Source organism: Haliotis rubra, unplaced genomic scaffold (genome assembly GCF_003918875.1).
Source record: "Haliotis rubra isolate DU_JTF1 unplaced genomic scaffold, ASM391887v1 Scf125, whole genome shotgun sequence".
Taxonomy (NCBI): domain Eukaryota; kingdom Metazoa; phylum Mollusca; class Gastropoda; order Lepetellida; family Haliotidae; genus Haliotis; species Haliotis rubra.
Genome location: NW_025765170.1, coordinates 298,053 through 320,679, shown reverse-complemented (window position 1 = coordinate 320,679; position 22,627 = coordinate 298,053). Strand labels below are relative to the sequence as shown.

The 22,627-nt window shown below is 42.5% G+C and overlaps 1 protein-coding gene across 4 annotated transcripts in view; it reads right to left on the bottom strand.

Annotated features, from left to right (window-relative positions):
• The window catches only part of LOC124266344 (protein fantom-like), a 63,536-nt gene that overhangs the window by 17,668 nt on the left and 23,241 nt on the right, over positions 1-22,627 (bottom strand). For 2 of the 4 annotated variants that reach the window (XM_046701147.1, XM_046701149.1), the window contains exons 11-30: positions 22,479-22,584; positions 21,991-22,137; positions 21,216-21,289; positions 20,412-20,551; positions 19,881-19,987; positions 19,080-19,197; positions 18,503-18,621; positions 15,980-16,081; positions 15,077-15,148; positions 14,706-14,783; positions 14,229-14,344; positions 13,815-13,884; positions 9,055-9,184; positions 7,379-7,473; positions 6,785-6,944; positions 5,864-6,018; positions 4,502-4,720; positions 3,637-3,822; positions 2,572-2,740; positions 113-190 (exon numbers count right to left, since the gene is read on the bottom strand). In XM_046701147.1, coding sequence (XP_046557103.1) covers positions 113-190; positions 2,572-2,740; positions 3,637-3,822; positions 4,502-4,720; positions 5,864-6,018; positions 6,785-6,944; positions 7,379-7,473; positions 9,055-9,184; positions 13,815-13,884; positions 14,229-14,344; positions 14,706-14,783; positions 15,077-15,148; positions 15,980-16,081; positions 18,503-18,621; positions 19,080-19,197; positions 19,881-19,987; positions 20,412-20,551; positions 21,216-21,289; positions 21,991-22,137; positions 22,479-22,584 — 2,441 coding nt within the window. The remainder of the gene's footprint in view (positions 1-112; positions 191-2,571; positions 2,741-3,636; positions 3,823-4,501; positions 4,721-5,863; positions 6,019-6,784; positions 6,945-7,378; positions 7,474-9,054; positions 9,185-13,814; positions 13,885-14,228; positions 14,345-14,705; positions 14,784-15,076; positions 15,149-15,979; positions 16,082-18,502; positions 18,622-19,079; positions 19,198-19,880; positions 19,988-20,411; positions 20,552-21,215; positions 21,290-21,990; positions 22,138-22,478; positions 22,585-22,627) is intronic. The other 2 variants (XM_046701148.1, XM_046701150.1) reach the window with 1 other exon arrangement.

Here is a 22,627-nt window from a genome sequence, read left to right as displayed (position 1 = left end):
GCAAGTTCAAATTACACAGAATGCAAGGTCAAATTACACAGCACCTCAAAATGGATGTGCGTTGAGAGACTTGGCGGAGAGAGAGTTACACGACACACAACACCTAACTTACTCTCAAGATCCTCCTCACTGGGTGCCGGTACCTCAGTGGGTGGCACTTCCTCCTCCTCACCACCTCTAGACTCTACCTCTGTTACCATGGTTACACAGTCTTGTTAGTAATATCATTAAGTATCAACATAGAACTTCACACTTCCCAAATATTCAAATGTTTGTGGACCAGATGCATTTTCTTCAGCATTCAATAACTGGACTCAAAGAAGGATGAAATTTATGTAGAGATGTTCTGACAGCTCATCAATAGATCTTGGAAATCAGATCTTAGTGCGCCTCACTGATACAAGAATCTGAGGTCATCCATTACTGCATCCACTTCCACAAAGCGATCTCAGCGCTACAACAATTGTAAACATAAGTATGAGAGTTACGATCATCGTAGCGCTAAGATCGCTTTGTGCAAGCAGGCCCTGGTCATATCAGAATGACCTTTAACGAACTTTGACTGACCAATGAAATTACTCACAAAAAAGCAGCTTTCTTGAGCTTTACATTTACAGCACTAGTTTCAAAATGGTTTTCGACTCCAGACTAAGCTTTGAATAATATTTTGACAAAGTTCTTGATTAAAAAATAATTCTAGACGGTCTAATAGATTGCCCAGACTGTACGGCAATACTCCCTAAGGACTATGGAAAGTCTCTTTCATTTCACCTGCTTATTTGGGTGAAGCAAGAGAAAGACAATGAAATATACCATGTTACCCACTCAAAATCCCTTTCAAGACCCATTCAACACGATCAGACTGTCACTTTTTCGATCTGGTAAGCGACGCTCTGATTGGTTGGACAAAAAGTTCTTATGATGTGACTTTAATGGATGTCCTCAAATATTTGTTTAAACAGTAGCGAGAACTAAGATCTGATTTAAATTAGATTAGACAATCTAGTCATAGACTGAACTAGAGAGGATGGACATTATGACAATTGTTTTTTTCCCAAGTACCAGATTTTGAAAATTTCTCTTTTGGATGATATCCATTCAATGTCCAAGAAAATGGACATATTAGATACCCTGTTACTTGTTTCAAATTTGTTAAATAGCAGAGGTCAATAGAAACTTTTACAGATTTTGGTTGAAATGTTAAATTATCTACCAAATAAGGTGTTGATACTTTTTGTAAGTGACAGTCAAGAGATGCTGAAATATCACAGCATCATTGACAAGTGTTTCAGGTCAAATAATGTTGGTAGAATGACAATGGAGTGTTTTTGATATTCTGAAAGCTCAAGACCAGAGTGTTTGCTAGCCACACACTACAAGCACAAACTCTCCTGGCACAATATCTACATGCTCCAACCATCACAGGCAACACCAGCTAGCATACAGAAGTTGGTCAACTATTCCAACACTAGCTTCCACAGCATGCCGGTAAGTTACTCTACATCTAAATGATAGATCACAACAACAGGCTGAATTATATCAGACTCAGAGGACTAGAGATGTACAGATACAAACGTGAATTCTCTTGATGAAACATATTTAGAATTCAGGGTGTCATTGTACAAAGCGATCTTAACGCTAAGGTGACTGTAGCTCCCATACCTTAACATAGACTTAAGGTAGTCTTAGCGCTAAGGTGACTGTAACTCCCATACCTTAACATAGACTTAAGGTAGTCTTAGCGCTAAGGTGACTGTAACTCCCATACCTTAACATAGACTTAAGGTAGTCTTAGCGCTAAGGTGACTGTAACTCCCATACCTTAACATAGATTTAAGGTAGTCTTAGCGCTAAGGTGATCGTAACTCCCATACCTTAACATAGACTTAAGGTAGTCTTAGCGCTAAGGTTGTTTTGTACAACAGCACCCTGGTCTTATCAGACTCTAATCTGTGGCAGATTGTCTAATCCATGGCAGAAATGTAGGATGTCTCTGTCACATGATGTCATGTCTGGAAAGACATATTATAATGCCATCCAGGGGCGGATACAGCTTTTTGAGAAAGGGGTGTGTGGGTGTGTGTGGGGGTGTCACACTCTTGAGCAGGGGGGTGGGGGGTGCACACTTCAATTTCACCCGTTCTCAAGAGTTTCACTGGTCATTTAATAAACTTTCAGGACAAAAGGGGATTGCCCTATGCCATCTACTCTAACAAGCAAATTTTATATCCACCTGTCTCCATCAATTTTGCGTTGGTTCTTGTTTTCCCCTTTAAGACGTTCCCAACTGAAGGGTTATTTTAAAAATAGGGTTGGTGATTGTGAATGGAATAAGGTGGTGTAATTTATACAAAATCAAAACATTTCATCATTTTGTATGTTTGCTGACATCTCGTAGACACACCAGCCTACAATCTGCCATGGACCTGCGCCACACTATTGATCTAAGTTTTACACATGTGATTTAACTTCTTGACATATAGCATCATTTCAATCAGCTAAACCAGACCGACATGATGGTTCTATAGTCAGCAACCACAAGGGTAATAGGTAATGTAATGATAGTCTCACCTCCGGTTTGCTCCTGTACGGAGGAGATGGACTCAGACACTCCCGGCAAGAAGCCGGAGACCGCCTGGGAAACTGCATCTTGGATCATCGTCTCCTGCTCCTGGTCCTCCATCGACACAGAAACGGAGGGTACGTTCATCTGGACCTTCCGCCGTGCGGCTGGCTTCGGCTGTCAGAAGAACCAGGGAAAAACTTGTTAAGATTTTGACTGATGACCAAATAACTGATACTTGAGTAAATGTGACATTTGAGTATCCAGCAAATCAAACAACTGACACATGGGAGTAAAAAGGTTTGTGGAGGCCCGAATGAATGCCAGTTTTATCATGTCAGCCCACTGCAATATCATGACATAATTAGTACATAGATCAGTCCTTGTCTTATCCCCTAAATCTTTAGTTAACAAGGCAGAAAATAACACAGAGCAGTGTTTGAAATTAAGCACAATAAAGATCTTTGTCCTTACTCTCTTCACGGTAAAATGATTCCACTACACAGTATTAATACATGCTAGGGCTGAACCAAAATCAGTGCTAATGTCGCCATACACAGAATAGAACTTTGCAAGGAATAAACACATGCGATTGAATTGGGCTTATAAACAATGTAATGGTGGCATGTATCCATGTTTAATGAAAATGGATTTTTAAATGGGGCCATGTAGAGCTCAAATACGTCAAATGAGCCCTACTCCAAGTCAAAACTTTGTGCAAACCATATGACACTGAAGTAATGTGTTTAACAGATACCACAAACTGTGAATGTGTTAAACCAGCAAAAAACGTAGCTTTTACTGAGATATTAAGTGAGCACTGACTGATCTGAGTACTAATCAGTTTCCTTCTTAATGATCATGGCTTTCATGAGATTCCCTCATTTAAAATAGTGACGGCATCAGTAAGCTACTATCTGTATTTAGGGATTATGGTGGAATGTAGTGAATAATACTCATTTAGTATTGACAATAATCTACAGGATGTCATTCATTATCACATGTCTAGCTCCTGCTTGAGATAAAAAACAACTGACAAATGTTCTCCATTAAAAACCCTAGTCTGTTTTCACCTGTGATGCTGCTACAGTAGAGAGTTCAGTTTCCACAATCTGAGATTCCACCGCCATCAACCGATCTTTTGGCATGGGAGTTGATGTGGCTGAAGGGCCTTGTTTGGAAAACTTGGCAGCCATGCGGTTCTTGGGGACAGGGGAAGACACAAGTTTCTCTGGAGGATCATCAGGAGCGTAGTCCGGCTACAAACATGCAAACATAGTGTGTCGTGTCAAAGGGAGGTAACTGATGCATTTCAATAAAGAACATGAGGATGCCAATCCAGAAGCTTGCAGATAATTAGACATTGAAGTGAACAAGAAAATGAACGTTGTTTTACTCTGCAGTCAGCCATATTCCTGACATGTGGTCGATATCATGAGCAAACAACCTACAATGGAGGGTGCAGTGGCCAGGTCCCACAATCTAACCATCTGACACCCATGAGTCAGCAGTGGATTCAGTCCCGACAGAACCAGAGTATAGGCATTGTAATCCTTCTTGCAGATATGATAACAATATTCTTATTTACCACTTAAAGACATTAAGGACATGATTCCTACATATTACTATAGTTAATCTGTCATGGCATGACAGATAGATTATGGCAGTATGAAAGGATTGGATTGTCCTCAACTTGTTTTTAATAGTGAAGCTTTGTTATAAAGGGTGATTGACGCGACTAGCTGCACTAGCTGCTGATGTATCTTTAAGCACTCACTCACTCACTTGGTGAGTCACATAAAGAGAAAAAAACAATCATTTGTGAAATAATTAAAAACCTATGCCAGCACATTGCTCATGGTAATCTGCCTCCCTTGATCACATAAATAGATAAAGCCAATGATTTGCCAATCAGTAAAAGCAAATTATCCAGCATACCGCTCGTGGTGACCTGACGGGCATCTTGGGGGGAATGTAGGTGTACTGCCAGCGTAGTTCCATGTTGATGCAGCCGTTAGTCTTGCCGTCAGGCCGCTTCAGTTCAAACACTCCTGATACACCCTTGTCATGAGCCAGAGGAATGAGGGGGATCTGAGCGACGCCCATGTAGGCTGTGTCATCGGGGTCAGTGTCGTCAAACACATACACCGACAGGTGCTGTGGGGAGAACAACATTTATCAAACTCTGGACAACAACAGTAACAACAACAATGGGAATCTGTAATGTCCAAATTCACTTTACTTAAACTTACATCATTTGTAAGGTGAGGTGAGGTGAAATTGGGTTTTACGTCGTGCTTGAGAATATTTCGCTCATATGATGACGTGCATGCGTGTGTATGTGTACTTGCGGCTGCTTGTACTTGCCCAGACTTAAGCTGGTTTTATAGTGCTAGCCCACTGAGATACCATGCCGCAGTGAAGCATGAATACCCCACTCAGACACATTATACTGACTCCGAGCCGACCAGTCCTTGTTGTACCCATTAATGCCGAGCACAAGGCAGGGACCAACCATATTTTAACGTCTTTTGGTATGACGCGGTCGGGGATCGAACCCGCGACCTTCTGCCCTCTGGTCGGACGCTCTAACCACTACACCACGGAGGCGGTCGACATCATTTGTGACCAGTCATGACACAACAAGACTGAATGTAGCGACCCCTGTCGCTACAAAGTCACATGACTGGTCACATGATTGTACACATCAATGCAACTTCACAGTCCTTCATCATTATCACTACAATCAATGGATCCCTGTTCACATGACTTTCATTCTCAGCTCTTTGAGGACCATACAACCCAAGATGGATAACAGTTACCTTACCATATCATCCAACCAGCATCATACAATAATGAAACGGCAGTTAGTTCAGTCATGTATTTGACAGCTTCACAGATTTCTGAGTTTATATGAGAGCTTTTACAAAATTCCCCAAGCTGTACATACTGTAAGATATGTCAAAATAAATGCCCTGAAAAGGTGATGACACGAGATATGTTATCATGAATACCTACCATATAAAAAAACAGTGTAAACAATACAATGATTCATTTGTTGTATAATACCGCATTTCGCATTTGGATACCATGACATAATAAACCAAATCACCGTGTACAAGATCACCTAATTCATTTAATCACCTCTTGGAACAAGTGTCAAGTGTTGGGAATCTTTATTCTTACCCCAAATCCCAATGGGTGGCAAGACATTATGTACTGAAGATCTGAATATCCATGAACTAGAGAAAGAAGAAATGAAAGAATAACAACTATAATCATTCTTGGTACTTAACATACCACAGTTCTGAGATACTGGTCCAGATCACTGGTCATGGGTACAGGGTATGTCTTGTGGTCATTGAACTCAGGGTTGTTTGTGCTGGGTAGAATCACTGAGTCATGATCATCGAAATCGAAAAACTTGTACACACAGTAGGGAGAGGGCTGCACATCTGAAATAACAATGTCTTCGTGAAACAATTTTACCCTTACATAGCACACTAAAACCTTTTCAGCCGTCAATATCAATACTTTTGACCAAACAATTAAAACAAATCATGAATTACCACTTAATAGTTCCACAGTAAGGGCTACTCAACCAGACAAACAACTGGTTGAAATCTCCAGTCTATGTCTTCAAGGTTCAAACAACACGTCCAGATAAAACCTTCAGATCCCCACTTATGTCATTTCTTTAACAAGCATTTGCTCTGGGGACCTATTCCATTCATAATCCCAGAAGAGAATCAGGAGAATAACTGACAAGCTATGAGAAACTACAGATCATTACCTTTTCGATTGTCATTACCAATTTACTGTTAATCAAATAGTCAAAATTATATAATCAACATAATCCACACGGTATAGTGAGTGAGTGAGTATGGTTTTATGCTGCTTTTAGCAATGTTCCAGCAACATCATGGCAGGGGACATCAGAAATGGGCTTCACACACTGTACCCATGTGGGGAATCAACCTGGGCCTTTGGCGTGATGAGTGAACACTTTAACCACAAGGCTATTCTATAACCAACTGCAACTATATCTTTGTCCCTGAGGATATTATACTGATGAGCAATACAACGATGCTTACACCTCACAGAAATTCCTCATCTATACAACTTGGTTCAAACATAAAACCAATACAAACAGGAAGAGTTCTGTTCATAACCAACACTGAACAGAGACAGCCATGGTTTTACAAAGTTTGCAAAACTTACTCTTCCTGCGAGACTTGATACCAGTACACTTGGATATCTTGATATGCAGCTCATTGACATTATCCATGGGTCGTTGAGCTGCCTGTTCATCCAGGGCCTGTAGAGCGTGCTGTGTAGCGTGCTGGTTGGTGGTGATATAACCAAGTGCCTTGGTCCTCTCCTGGAACATGTGAGCAGGTGAGTTGGGATTAATGCTGCTTGAACAGTACTTTAATCATGTAACAGTTTTAAGTCAGTGTTAAGCACAAATTACTGTAGATTCTAGATGTTAACCGCTACGGTAAAAATCCTGGGGTAAGAGTATATTACTGATAAACTAAGATCATAGGATCGTTGTACACCTAAGGGAAGAAACTCTGCATAATGAATGTTGGAGCTTTAGATAACAGGGTCAGAATTGCTATATACTCAGAAAAATGAAGTATGGCAGGTTTTGATAACATAAATCATAATTCTTACAATCAGGTTCCTTCAATTCTTTAATAATTTTCAGACCAAAAAAATCCTTTAATCCATTGTCTGTTGATGTCATTCTACATGACATTACTGCATAGAGATGCTGTGAATGGCACTCAGACGTTGTTGAGAACCTACCTTGTAGAGCCGAAGGGCCTGGTCCATGGGGACCCTTAGTCTCACCCAGTAGTCTACAGTTCCGAACCCAATTCCATTGATACCTTCACCAACACCTGGTGGAAGAGAGGAGGACTTACATGTTACATTACTCTAAGCATCAGATGGTCGACCGAATGGTTGTTTATGTACCAGTAATAACACTGCTGATGGCAGGATTGAGGAGAGTTAGAAATCTGGTTGTTCATGTGCAGTGTGTTCTAAGGTGACCCCTGGGTAAATGTTTTGGTTTAAAATTCACATTGTTTCATTGTCTGTTGCTGAAGTCAGGCTGTACTTGGGACCAATTATCCATCACATTACACAAAGTAGACAAAATGAATGGCGACAGAACAAGAAGACATGGTCATCAATATCCCCCGCCAGTGTTCTGTTGCTATTTGGTTCTAGTTTTTTTACATGATTCCTACATATTACTATAGTTAATCTGTCATGGCATGACAGATAGCTTATGCAGGGGTGGAAATAACCCATTGCCCGACGTCCGTGTCCAGTGTTTTTTCAAGTCGGGCAAGCAAATTTGTATATCACGGTGTACCAATGTCCAGTTGACTTTCCAATGTTAATCATGCTGTTTATTTAAAAAATCAACAAGAAAATTGGCCGGTATAGAGGAAAAATTATCAGGGCAAGTGATTTTACATGTGACACTGTACCGGAGTACACTAGCAATTGAAAAGTTATTTCCACCCCTGTCCACCATGACATTCATTTCCTGAAAACACATGCCATACTTGTTTTCCCTATCTTTAACAGTTACTGAGAAAATCTGTTCCCATTGGGGATACCGTGCACTAAGTCAAGAAACGCATGGCAAGGGCCATATCTTTGTAAACAAATTGTAACACATCCCAAACTTGGTTTCACTATCTATACCAGTTTTTGAGAAAATCTGTCCCCATCATCTCGGACTGACGGAGCTCAAACCAATATCCCCCTCACACTGCGTGGCAGGGGATAATAAAGGCTGAAAGCTGAGCTCCATGGTTCAGTCAAACCCATGAAGATCTTGGTTAGAATTGGTCTTCAGCAAACCATGTTTGTCGTAAGAGGCGACTTACCGGATCGGGTGGTCAGGCTCGCTGACTTGGTTGATACATGTTATCATATTCCAATGCACTTGCACAGAATCAGTCTACTACCCATTTGATGATGAACACCAGACCATATAGCAGACAGCAGCATCAGGGTTATTCATATATTGTTGACAAACATGATAAAATAATCCGACAGAACCTATGGTTTGATACCATGATTACAGGATACATATCAGTGGACTTCATCTGAACAAGTTGTACACTGACCAGGGCTCGACTTAGTGCTTTGTTACTTGCACTGGTGCAACCCAATATTACAAAGTGCAACCTAGTTATTAGTCTTGCACCAGGCGCAAGTCGATTTTTGAGTGGGTAAACTTCTGAATAAAACACCTAAATAATTCAATAGCATATTTCTGATATTACATATTGCAATAAAAACAGTGCAACTGGAAATTGACTGGTGCAACTAGGTTTTTATCTTAGGTTGCACCTGGTGCAAGTAGGTTAACATCTCTTAAATTGAGCCCTGCTGACACAACACTCGACCCCGATGTAATCCATAAAGATAATACATGACCTTACTGTAATTTCACTTACCTGTAAAGGTGGCAGTGCCGTGTATTCGCCCATGGGGCTTGTCAAATATGTCTCTGAAGACAAGCTGACAGACTGCCAGTGTCTGGAAGTCCTGGCCAAATGACTGGTGCAGCTCCAGAGTACATGAGTCCTGCAATACAACACCTGCAGGGTTACTTGGGGGACGGGACAACAGCCTCTTCCACACACACCATCAACATTGTGGATTTATCTATGATTCCAAAGTGTCATTGGCAGACAAATTAAATAAACTCATTGTTTTGTGCACAATTGGGATTTTGTAATGTAAGTTAGATTTTGCTAAATTCAGAGATATGATAACATTACACTTTAACATGCAATAACATGCAATAATGTCGAACTTAGCATTATGGCCTCTTACTCTATACACACCATACAGCTGTAATATTGTGGAGTGCGGCGTTAAACAACAACCAATCTTACTCTATACCAGACCTGTTATTATTGTGATGTAGAGGGGTCTGTGGGAGAGTTGAGGAAGGTATAGGAGGGTATTGAGGTGGCATGTTGTTTTCCTTTTCTTTGACGACATAAATTAACACACAAATATTTATTTATACTTTGGTGAAAGTTGTTGTTTTGTTCCCTCAATGGCCTTACATTATATTCATACAAACCTGTAGAGGTTATGAATTCTTTGAAGAAAGTCCTCCTTGGGGTACATATAAGCATTAAAATGTCCATTTTAAAACCTACGGCAGTTGTAACTATATTTTAATAAAAAATATTTACAAAACAAAAAACACGTTTTTGTCTTGTGAGACCACCCCTACAGGGCCCCTTACAGGCAAGAGCAGGTAACTCTAGCCATCAACCTCGCACCTCAGTTTTCATGCTGAACGGCTCAGACAGAATGAGGGGAGGTGGGTGGCCGTACCCCAAGGAGGACTTTCTTTAAAGAATTCATAACCTCTATAGGTTTGTATAATTCTTTTTCAGAAGAAGTCCTCCTTGGGGTACATATTGAGACAATTGAGCCGGGAGTGGTATTCTGTCTGACATAGTGATCCAATCGAAGTAACAATCTACAACCACACAGAAAAAGAGAATTACACTTACCTAGTCACATGACCGCCGATGTCAATCAAGGCGGGGGATGTGGCTAGGGCGAGGACCTGGACTGTCAAAGCCTACATGCCGATTGGCTTATCGGTGTCACACCCACAGTAACAAACCCTACCACCCCAACCGAAGGGTTGGAGGTGTGTAAATACGAGGGACTCGCCAAAACAAACTACTGTCCATAGCACACAGCTAGCCAAGCGTGGGAAAATGGAGAGAAAAAGTAAGGCACCGATATACCAAAGTAGAGTGGGAATAAAAACCACCACCAGATACCGTCACCCATAAAATGGGGGAAAGGAATAAAACCCGACACCAAGTGCAAAACAGAGTACGTCATCTAGAAAGCTCAATCGGCTTGAGAGGTGCTACTTTGTCGACTGCAGAGAACCGTCTGGCCAAACCAAACACGCTCACGCAAGTGTTTGTCCAACTGGTAATGGCGGATGAACGTACTCGGTCGGCTTCATATAGCAGGGAGCAGATCTTCTCAATGGGCAGAGCAGCAGCATACACCTTGGAGGTGGCTACTGCTCGAACTGAATAAGCTTTCAACCCCTCGGGGGGAGATAGGCCTTTATGTTAGTAAGCCATACAAATTGCTGACACAATCCATCTCGATAGGGTTTGTGTAGTAGCCGGATGACCAGCCTTGCCACCACCGTAGCAGCAGAACAGCTGTTTCTCCTTGTGGAGAGACGCCGTTCTGTTAATATACGCTTTAAGTGTCTTGCGTACGTCTAACACGTGAACTCGGCATTTCGTGTTACCAGACGAAGCAGGAAGCGTAAAGGCGGGAAGATCGATAGGCGCCATTACATAGTCAGGTAGGAGTCAGGTAAGCGAATGCTTATCCTATCCTTATGAAAAATGTTAAGTTCCGGATCCGATGACATAGCATGTATGTCACCGACCAGTCTACCTGATGTGACCTCCACCAAAAATGCTGTTTTCCAACATAAAAGCTGGAGAGACAATTCCGACAGATCGTAAAAGAGAGGACTGGACATCCAATCTAAAACGATGGACAAATCCTATGGGGGACACGTCCGTTGGACGTCCGGACACACTCTGTCCACGCCTGCTAAGAAACACTGTACCAGGGGGTGTTGCCCTAAAAGAGCACCCTCGGCGGGAATGTGGAAGGCTGAAATAGCCGTGGAGTAGCCTCGGATAGTAGACACGGCTAGGCTGGCTTCTAGCCGAGACTGTAAAAACTCCAACACCTCGACTACAGTCGAAGAAAAGGGATCAAGGATCCCTCTGTTTCTACACTGAGAGATCACAGTGTCTCCATCTTGAAAGACGGCACCGTTAGATTGAGAATGGGTCTGAACCCTCCGTCCTTGGTAACCAGGAAATAAGGGGAGTAAAACCCCAGGTTTTCCTGGCCTGTCGGAACCACCTCGATGGCTGCCTTGTCCAGCAACGACTGGACCTCGGCACGGAATCCTGAGAAGTCGGCACCGTAGTGCAACGAATCCAAGAGAAAGGAGGAAGGCCTCGTTTCCACTGCGGCATATGGCCATCCCTGAGTGTGGACAGGACTCAGGGATTTGACGTGACTTTCTCCCACTCCCGAAGGAATAGAGTTAGTTGGCCGCCAACAGGAACGTCGGGTAACAGGCAATGAATCCCGGCGGTCGGCAGTGTAACAACTGCTTGTGCCGGGACCACTAACGGCTCCAGAGGAATTATTACTGGGAAGCCGTGGCCGACTTCCTTTCCTCTGAAAAGCCTGCTGAGAGGAAGCAGCCTTGCCCTTTTCTTTACCTTTGCCCTTGCCCTTGCGCGTCTGAAGTGGAGCAGTCCACTTAGGCGCCTCCTTCCCCAAAGAGGAAGGATATGCACTGGCAAGGACGGAAGGCGGGGCATGAGAGGTGAGGGGTTACTCGAGTAAGGGCTTGGAGTCCTTAAACTGGCTAACCGCCTCCACGGCCTCCCTGACTACTGTCAAAGCCCTCGGGAATAGGGTCGAACCCATCCTGAAGGGCAGAGAGAGTACTGCCTGCTGCGTAGCCGGAGAGTACTGGGCGACCGACAGCCATAGCCTATGGAGGCCCATGACCACACTCATCATCTGGCTTGCGCACAACTGTATGGCGTCATGTGCCAGATGTGAGTGCACCCCCTTAAGCTGCCTCACTAACGTGGATGATGGCACGGCGTCGTCCACGCCCCCCTGGTCCACCAGCTTCCTCTGCACGGCAGAGAGGTAAGCCGAGCAGACAGTAACCTTAAGCTGTTGCACGGCGTTGCGGTATTGCTCCTCAAAGGAGCAATATACCGACTTCAACACCTGGTTATTTGAGGTAAAGGGAGGCAAGCCCCTGCCCTACCGAGCCGACGCCTGACTGTGGCCAGATGACCCCCCTAGGGCGACCGAGGCATAAATGCACTTGTCAACCACCAGGGGATCGAACAAAGCCTCCTTTCCCATCAAGTAGCGACAGTTGAGCTCCGGGAGATCAAACCGAGACCGGGTACCCGACAGGAGAGGATTGATTACCTCGCTAACGAGCGAAGGTAAAATGCGCAAATGGGTCTCAGCGACCCGACATGGAGCGAAGGCCTCGCCAGGGAGACGAAACTCCGCGGGGTCGAGGCCATTCGAAGGGACGACCACCTGAGGCAAAACAGTAGCGATACGATTGCGTACCTGCCGCAGGGACAGGCCAAGCGAGAAGCTTCCTTCCCCTGACCCCTGTCCTCATCCATGGCTTCCTCCTCCAGGAGTGAGCTCTCGGTGTCAAGAGTCACCTCCGAAGACATGAAAGCAGGATCCACAGACAAGGACAACAGATCAATGAGAGCCGAGGTGCCTGGCTTGGGTGTCGGTTGCCAACGGTACGAGACCTGAAGGACCGGCGCCAGTGAGCTGGACTGTACCAGAGCCGAGGCTCGGGTCAGATACAACTGCACCGACAGAGAGGCCGTCACCGGAGCCGAAGCTCGGATTAGGCACACCCCCAGAGGCAGAACCTGTACCGGTGCCTGGGCCCGAGGTAGGGGTGCCTCCAGCAGACGACCCCGGACCGCCACCAACCACCGAACCCATACCGATCTCCTGCCAGAGACCGGACATCGCGTCCGAGATAAGTTACCGAACGGAAGTCATCTGCTGCTGCAATATGGAGGACAAATCTGTTAACGTTATAGGTGCAGATGCAGAATAGGTTTGTGCAGATGTAGAGGGGATAGGGGAAGAAGGGTTTTTTTCCACCGTCTTGGCCCGCTTACCCACGTTAACAGCCGAAGAGGAAGAACTCTTCTTGCCCTTAGAAGTTTTGGAGGGTGGGTCCTTAGCCCATATGTCCCAGTGAGGTGCGAGGTTGATGGCTAGAGTTACCTGCTCTTCCCTGTAGGGGGCCCTGAGGGGCCCTGTAGGGGTGGACTCACAGGACAAAAACGAGTTTTTTGTTTTGAAAATATTTTTTATAGGTTTTAAAATGGACATTTAAATGCTTATATGTACCCCAAGGAGGACTTCTTCTGAAGAACAATTTCTTTATTTCTTACAGCATTTACTCTTCCATAGAAACTGGAGGTACTAATGTGAAGATTGGTTATTGGCATGGTTGTGTAAACAGAACAGACAATGGTGATTGCCAGCTCTTTCAAGCAGTTAATGATGCATTGAAGTCAAGGGTACATAATTGCTGGCTATCAAATATTACCTTTTGTAAATAATGTAAGAAGAAGTCATCCACTTTGACAACATACTGGGAGGTGAAGTTGTACTCAGATCTGTAACAGAAAGTCATTGTATTGTCATGAGTTGTTCACCAAACAACGGATCAGGACCAATTGGAAAGATATTCGTTAGTCAACTAATGCCACAGGCTTGCAGCATACATAACAAATGATCGAGACCCATGAAGATCCAGGTTCGAATTGATCTTCAGCAACCCATTCTAGACGGAAGAGGCGACTACCAGGATAGGGTGGTCAGGCTCACTGACTTGGTTGGATTCCCAGTTGTGTAGATCGATGCTCATGCTGTCAATCACTGGATTGTCTAGTCAGACTCGATTATTTACAGACTGCTGCCATGTAGCCAGAATGTTAAACAACAAACAAACAAATCTTACCTTGGACCCCTGACGACTGGCGTGGACTGAATCTCAAACTCGAAGAACTCCCATGTGCAGAATATCGAAGGTTCTTCATCCCCAAGGGCACGTATCGCATCATTAGACAGGTTCACCTGATACAGTGAGGAAGCAAAATCTTAAACAAATCTCTTCCAAAACAACTTTCAAGTTTGTCATGTAGAAATATAATCATGAACCTTTCCCACTTGAAGACAAATAATCAGTGTCAGGATATATCAGGTATATTTCCAGATTCATATTAAAATACTTTCCCGAACAGATTATATTTTGTTCACGTTTTTACATTATATCACTTAACCATAGTACTGATGATTCTGCTAGCACCATCAACCTGGATTAAATTAAATAAGCTCGACCACAAAAGGTTTCACTGTGACATGTTTGTTGGTAACATGACAAAACAAGTATGTATTCCTGGTCTCAGTACTTACAGAGTTTAAACATGTGACTCACCTTGTTGATATGTATTTCAAAGAGATTCTGTCCCCTCTCCAGATGAATCGTCTCATCAAATTCTATTGTTGACTCCTCCTGAACAAGAACAAAAGCCATGAACTAATGCATATAATCATCAACAGCCACATTTGACCACTACAACATTCAGTTTCCTGCCACCAGTTTGACAATGGACCTGGGTGCTGTTATACAAAGCAACCATAGCGCTATGACAGTCGTAGGTGTACGTTGAGGTACAGTCGCCTTACTGTTGAGAACACTTTGCACAACATCACCCTGGCATATGGCACAACAACAACAAAAGAAACAATGTCTGTTGTAGCTCTGACTGGGAGTTTCTACAAGGCAATAGGTTGGCAAAGACTCACATCTTCCGTTGGCGGCATAATCTTGTATTGTCGGGTTCCATAAGCTACATCCCCAAGCTGAGCTTCCAGTTTCTGAAATACATCCACAAACCATGAAGATGCTATACACAAAACCTCAAAATGAAAAAAAAAGGCATATACCAAAATCAAAAGAGCAGTATTTCGTGTAAAATCAAGAGCAATCATTTCGTGTAAAACATACAATAGAGGTGTAACAATACATAGAGGTGTAACAATACAATAGGGCGGAGGGGTAGCCTAGTGGTTAAAGCGTTCGCGCATCACGCTGAAGACCTGGGTTCGATTCCCCACAGGGGTACGATGTGTAAAGCCCATTTCTGGTGTCTCCCCTAGTGATATTGCTGGAATATTGCTAAGAGTGGCATAAACCCATACTCACTCATTCACGACACAATATGTATCCTGATACAATGGGTGAAATACGGTTCGGATCCCGATTCAGTACTGATACCTTCCATTTCATCAATTGATATCATGACATCACGTTCATTATATAAGGTCCAAAATATTTTCACATTTGAAATATCCAACCAGTGAACAGCTAGATTCGGACTAATGATTTAACTGAAATAGGTTGGAAAGAAAACATGTCCCCAAGGGTTTTCATTGATTGTGGACTAACAGACCAGTGGCAGTGTCTATCAGTGCAGTTTGTGTCACGGAACCTCTGGTTGACATCAGCAGGAACCATTGTAGACCACCCCACATTGCTATGATTGGAGAGAATGACGTTATATGCATCCTTGCATAGTGATTTATCATTCTAACATGGCTACTTAAAATAGATCTTGCTTACATTCCACATCATTTAAAGTCTCATTACATCTAGTACCACAGCCTGCGAGGCCAGAAACAAAACTTGTTACTTGTCACTGTCATTACCTTTATTCTAGCCTGCCGTATATCTAGAAGTCGAGCATACTCATCCAGTTTCATCTCATACTCCTTCTTCACGTCTGCCATCTTGCCAGCGGACATCTCCACCTGAAAATCATAACAATATTCATACAAAAGCCTTACTGAAACTTTGGACCAATGAGTACATAGTGAAATACAAAGTGACATACACTCCATTATAATGCTTTAAGAGTCACTGTACATGCCTTCACAGAAAAAACATAAAACACTATCCAGTGTAATTGTGTCAGGGGTGTCTTTATCAAGCAAACAGTTTCTAAGTAGAAGAAGTCAAACAGACACTATTATGAACTTGTGATCACTTGACACTGAAACCATGTGTTGATGGCCTTGACAAGTTATCAAGCAAAGATCATGCTGTCAAGCAAGGTACAAGTTATGAAGCAAAGTAATAGCTGTCAAGCAAAGTTTGTGCTGTCAAGCAAGGTACAAGTTGTCAAGAAAAGTAATAGCTGTCAAGCAAAGTTTGTGTTGTCAAGCAAGGTACAAGTTATGAAGCAAAGTAATAGCTGTCAAGCAAAGTTTGAATAGTCAAGCAATGTACAAGTTATGAAGCAAAGTAATAGCTGTCAAGCAAAGTTTGTGTTGTCAAGCAAGGTACAAGTTATGAAGCAAAGTAATAGCTGTCAAGCAAAGTTTGTGTTGTCAAGCAAGGTACAAAGTAATAGCTGTCAAGCAAAGTTTGTGTTGTCAAGCAAGGTACAAGTTATGAAGCAAAGTAATAGCTGTCAAGCAAAGTTTGTGTTGTCAAGCAAGGTACAAGTTATGAAGCAAAGTAATAGCTGTCAAGCAAAGTTTGTGTTCTCAAGCAAAGTACTAGTTGTCAAGCAAAGTTTGTGTTGTCAAGCAAGGTACAAGTTATGAAGCAAAGTAATAGCTGTCAAGGAAAGTTTGTGTTCTCAAGCAAAGTACTAGTTGTCAAGCAAAGTTCATGTTGTCAAGCAAGGTACAAGTTGTGAAGTAAGAGGTACTTGTTGTCAAACAAGGTAACAGCTTTCAAGCAAGGTTCGAATGGTCAAGCGTGTTGTCAAGTAAGGTACATGTTGTCAAGCAAGGTACATGTTGTCTAGTAAAGTACATGTTACCAAGCGAAGAGCATGTTGTCAAGCAAGGTACAGGTTGTCAAGTAAGGTACATGTTGTCAAGCAAGGTACATGTTGTCAAGCGAGGAACATGTTGTCAAGCAAGGTACATGTTGTCAAGCAAGGTACATGTTGTCTAGTAAAGTACATGTTACCAAGCGAAGAGCATGTTGTCAAGCAAGGTACAGGTGTCAAGCGAGGTACATGTTGTCAAGTGAGGAACATGTTGTCAAGCAAGGTACATGTTGTCAAGCAAGGTACATGTTGTCAAGCAAGGTACATGTTGTCTAGTAAAGTACATGTTACCAAGCGAAGAGCATGTTGTCAAGCAAGGTACAGGTTGTCAAGTGAGAAACATGTTGTCAAGCAAGGTACATGTTGTCTAGTAAAGTACATGTTACCAAGCGAAGAGCATGTTGTCAAGCAAGGTACAGGTTGTCAAGTGAGAAACATGTTGTCAAGCAAGGTACATGTTGTCTAGTAAAGTACATGTTACCAAGCGAAGAGCATGTTGTCAAGCAAGGTACAGGTTGTCAAGTGAGGAACATGTTGTCAAGTGAGGTACATGTTGTCAAGTGAGGAACATGTTGTCAAGTGAGGAACATGTTGTCAAGGTACATGTTGTCAAGTGAGGAACATGTTGTCAAGCAGGAACATGTTGTCAAGTGAGGAACATGTTGTCAAGTGAGGAACATGTTGTCAAGCAAGGCACATGTTGTCAAGTGAGGAACATGTTGTCAAGCAAGGAACATGTTGTCAAGTGAGGAACATGTTGTCAAGTGAGGAACATGTTGTCAAGCAAGGTACATGTCAAGTGAGGAACATGTTGTCAAGCAAGGTACATGTTGTCAAGTGAGGAACATGTTGTCAAGTGAGGAACATGTTGTCAAGTGAGGAACATGTTGTCAAGTGTGGAACATGTTGTCAAGCAAGGCACATGTTGTCAAGTGAGGAACATGTTGTCAACCAAGGTACATGTTGTCAAGTGAGGAACATGTTGTCAAGCAAGGTACATGTTGTCAAGTGAGAAACATGTCAAACAAGGTACAGGTTGTCAAGTGAGGAACATGTTGTCAAGCAAGGAACATGTTGTCAAGTGATGAATATGTTGTCAAACAATGTACATATTGCCAAGCTGGGAATATGCTGTCAGACAAGGTATAAGTTGTGAAGCAAGGTACATGTTGTCAAGCCAAGTGCATGTTTTCAAACAACAAACAAGTTGTCACACAAAGTACAAGTTGTCAAGTAAGGTACAAGCTGTCAAACAAGGTACATGTTCCCAATCAAGAAACATTGCTGTTTGAGCCATGTAAGCAGAGCATTCACGACTCTAAGCACTCCATCAGATGTAAAATGAAGGACCAATAGAACCCCTGACAACAGGATGGCATCAAATCATTACCTCTGTCTGGTAGTCCTTGTTTATCTTGTGTTGGACCATCAGCATGTTGCGGGTCTTCTCCAGCTCATGGACTGTCTCTGCATACTCAGCCTGGAGGTCCAGCAGCTGCTTGTGGTAGTCTGGAGAATACACCATAGACAATTACATTGTGTTGACACAATTGGAAATTGTAACATAAATTGTATATTTACATACTTTATCCTATCTCACAGTATAAACCTCTCTTTTTCTTGTACGACCATGTATGGAAACATGCTGTAGGCTAAGTTGAATCAAACTTTCTGGCCTCTGACCCCTGACCTCTGCCCCACTCCATAGCAGGACCTGTCAATCATCTCAATAAGCGTGCAGATTGCTCTGATGATCACCTGACAGCCTGCCCTTGTCATTCTCTTACTTGTTGCCACGTTGTGTAGACGTGTGCTTCTTTCAGTGAATTTGATTGTGTGTTCAATCATGGGCAAATCAAGTCGCAGTGCGTCAAAGAAACGCAAACATTGCGATAGATGTAATAGTAACATTTCTAAAACCACCAAAGCACCATATTAGCAATAGGTATAAAAAGTAAGTTCCTGACCTTTGGTCATCTCGTTGTCGACCTGCTGCAGGAAGTCCGGCTGTGGCATGGCCTTCTGTTTCTTCTGCTTGACCAATACCAGGGCCTCCTCCATCTCCGTGAAATCTACAGCACTTCCCTGCACAGGATGGAGCAACTCACTTAGTTGGTACTATGTATAACATATTGTGCTTACTGATGTCCAAGTTCTACATAATCCTTATACAAGGCAGATACAATTTCAGACTATAAGTGAATAATTTGGGCCAAGTCACAGCTGTCTTCCCGAGGCAAGAGTACAAGGCTGTCATTTCCTGACAATGTGTTCCTGCATGCCAGATTAATGTGGAAAGTTTGGTTACAGAAATAGATGAAAGAGTGAGTGAGTGAGTGAGCATGGTTTTATGCCGCTTTTAGCAATCTTCCAGCAATATCACAATGGGGGACACCAGAAATGCGCTTCACACATTGTACCCATGTGGAGAATCGAATCTGGGTCTTCACTTAAACAACTAGGCTACCCAACCGCCCACAGATGAAAGTGATCTTAGACATTACGTATTTAAGTGAAGCCACTAGCAAGGACCTAGTGCTGACAAGACAAAGGATCAACATGGGGACAGATTTGGGATGGATCCTGAGATAGGTAAGAGATGCAACTCTGCACAGTAAATTCCTGAGTTAGTAGGACTTTACACTTCTTTCAGTATAATTCAGCCACGGGAATTAGGCTTCACACATTGTACCCATATGGACAATAGTACAAGCTGAAGCTTAAACCACCAGGCCACTGTTCCTAAACTGCTGAAGATGGCTGCATACCTTGGTGAAGAACTTCATTTTTTCCTCCAGGTCGTCATACTGCTCCTTGATCTGGAAGTACTTGACCTGCAGTTCCTGGAAGTCACGCGCTAGCTTCTCGTTCTCATCTGGAACACATATACAGGCACTGCTTACTGCTGTGAGGAATGAACTCAATAGATACCAGAGATAGAATATACTTGTAATTCAGGTCAGATGGCATGGTTGAAATATATCCCTGGTGCCTCAACGTGATGAAAGGACCTCACACAAACCACATGTTGTATGACATGAAGCTAGTGGTAAAAGAACTTTTGCAAAGATTGATAGTTGAGACAACAATCTTATACATGTTCTATAAAACCTGAAAAAAAATGCTAGACCTCATATTCCTATATCATACACTATTTAACTTTTGGAAATATTTCATATGCTTTTCATATCATTTCAAAATGTGTGTCAATAAAAACCAGAAACAAAGGAGCAATGTATGTTAATTAAAAAATACTTGTGCACAGGATTTGACTAAAATAATCACAACAAACAACTTACCCCTCTCCATTGCATATTTATCAATGATGCCCCCCTTCTCTCCAAGGTCGGCCTTGAGTGTGGCCTCCAGCTGTGCTATCTGCACTTTAAGGGCGTTCTCCCGCTGCCTCCATTCACGCTCTCTCTCAAGATCAAATGCACTGTAACAATGTACATACAATACCAGCTTAACATAGCCTTAAGACTCTTTTAGAAAGCATTCTTTAAGCCAGAATATGGGTTTTATTATATACATAGGACGTCATACTAGTTCATTTGGATGTTCTGCATTGAATGAGATGTTCGTTTCTTCGAACTCGTTTCTCTGCTCCCATGACATCTTCAGTTCAATACAAAACATCCAAATGCACTAGTATGACTTTCTATATTTTTTATATACCCTCTTATCTTTCATTAATCTGTTACTTAATAAGTAGAACCGGCAGGGGTTCAATACGGAATCTGGGGTGCAATATGGAATTTGGCCACGCCATCCGTATTGCACCCCTGTATTGCTATCCTAAGTTTACATGGGTATATAATAAATTTTGTTACAAAATGTCAAATGGGCCTCAGATTTGATCCATCACAATTGTGGTAATGTTTGAGTTTCACGATCATTTATCTTGCAGGCCCCCATTCCATATCTTAGCATTATGACTACTAGTCCATGTTAATGTACTGGAGTTGTAATTATCTTTGTGCTTTCATCTGACTAAAGATTATCCTAACACATATATTACAATATCTTCTGACAAAAAGATATCAATGCATATGTCTTTGAAAGAAAAGTCAGTATTCTTGATTGTTTGTAAATGACCTTACCTGCTAACAAGCTTTTCGTTTGCTTCTTTCAAGATTTGGCTTTCCTTCTGCAGGTCAGACACCTGCTCTTCAAGCTGTTCAAAGAAACAAGGAATATTCCTTATGCAAGTTATCAGTGCATAAGTAGATGCCGTCTACCACGACACTCAGCAACATTCCAGTTATATCATGATGTCTGTAAATAAGAAAGTCTGGACTGGGCAAACCAGTGAGTAATAGTATGAGCAACCATCTACACCATGAGGCCACCATGACAGATCATTGGTTGCAGCTATATGGTGGCAGTCTGTTAATAATCTGGTGGCAGCTATATGGGGGCAGTCTGTAAATAATCTGGTGGCAGCTATATGGGGGCAGTCTGTAAATAATCTGGTGGCAGCTATATGGGGGCAGTCTTTAAATGGACCATACAATCCAGTGATCAACAACAGCATGAGCATCGATCTACGCAATTGGGATAAGATGACATGTGTCAACCAAGTCAGCAAGCATGACACCCGATCCAGTTAGTCGCCTCTTACGACAAGCATGGGTTACTGAAGATCAATTCTAATCTTCACAGGTCCAGAAGTATTTGCATGACATGGTGCAGACAAACCTAGAAACATAATCGGGTCAATCAGGATTCAAACCCACAATCATAGGTTGCTATCATGCCCAAGGGATGCAACTACTGGACCCCCATCCCCTGATGTTATCAAAATACATTCTGTACTTTGCATAGTCATGTATGTTGATGTAAGTAGTAATCAGCAGACATCGAGAGTCCTCCTACCTCCACCACCTTCCTCTGATTGGCCGAGTTGTACTTGAGTTCATTCTGCAGAGTAAGGCTCTTGTTTTCTTCATCCTTTAGCTTCATGTTCAGCTCCTCCATTTTCATCAGCACCTGGTCATGGTTCATCTTTATCACGCGAGTGTTCTGAGGAAAAGAGGAACATTATTATTGCTTACATATGAAACAGGCAATCCCTCGTTCTTTAATATTACCCATTGCCACAAGTTATTAATGTTCAACATAGGATTTTCAGGCACCACAAACTGTGCCATTGACACTGAAATAGAATGAATTTAGAACCCTGGACTCTCTGATTCAGATGTAGAAATTGCGTTTAGAAAAAGCATTAAGACAATTTCAGCTTCTTTTACAATCTAGAAAGAGGATTTTAAACACAATGAAACCTAGATATCAAACACTAATGATATTGTCAACTGTGGTTGAAATAATACAAGTTGATAAAACTATGTATAACAAGACCTCACCTCCTCCAGTGATGAGTATTTGTCTTGGATGGCCGTCAGACGAGTGGACTTCTCCTTCACTTGCCGCTGGAGTCGGATCATATCAATGTTCTCTTGTAGGTTAACTCTGAAAAACAATTCATTGTCATAGAAGTATTCAGAACTAATAG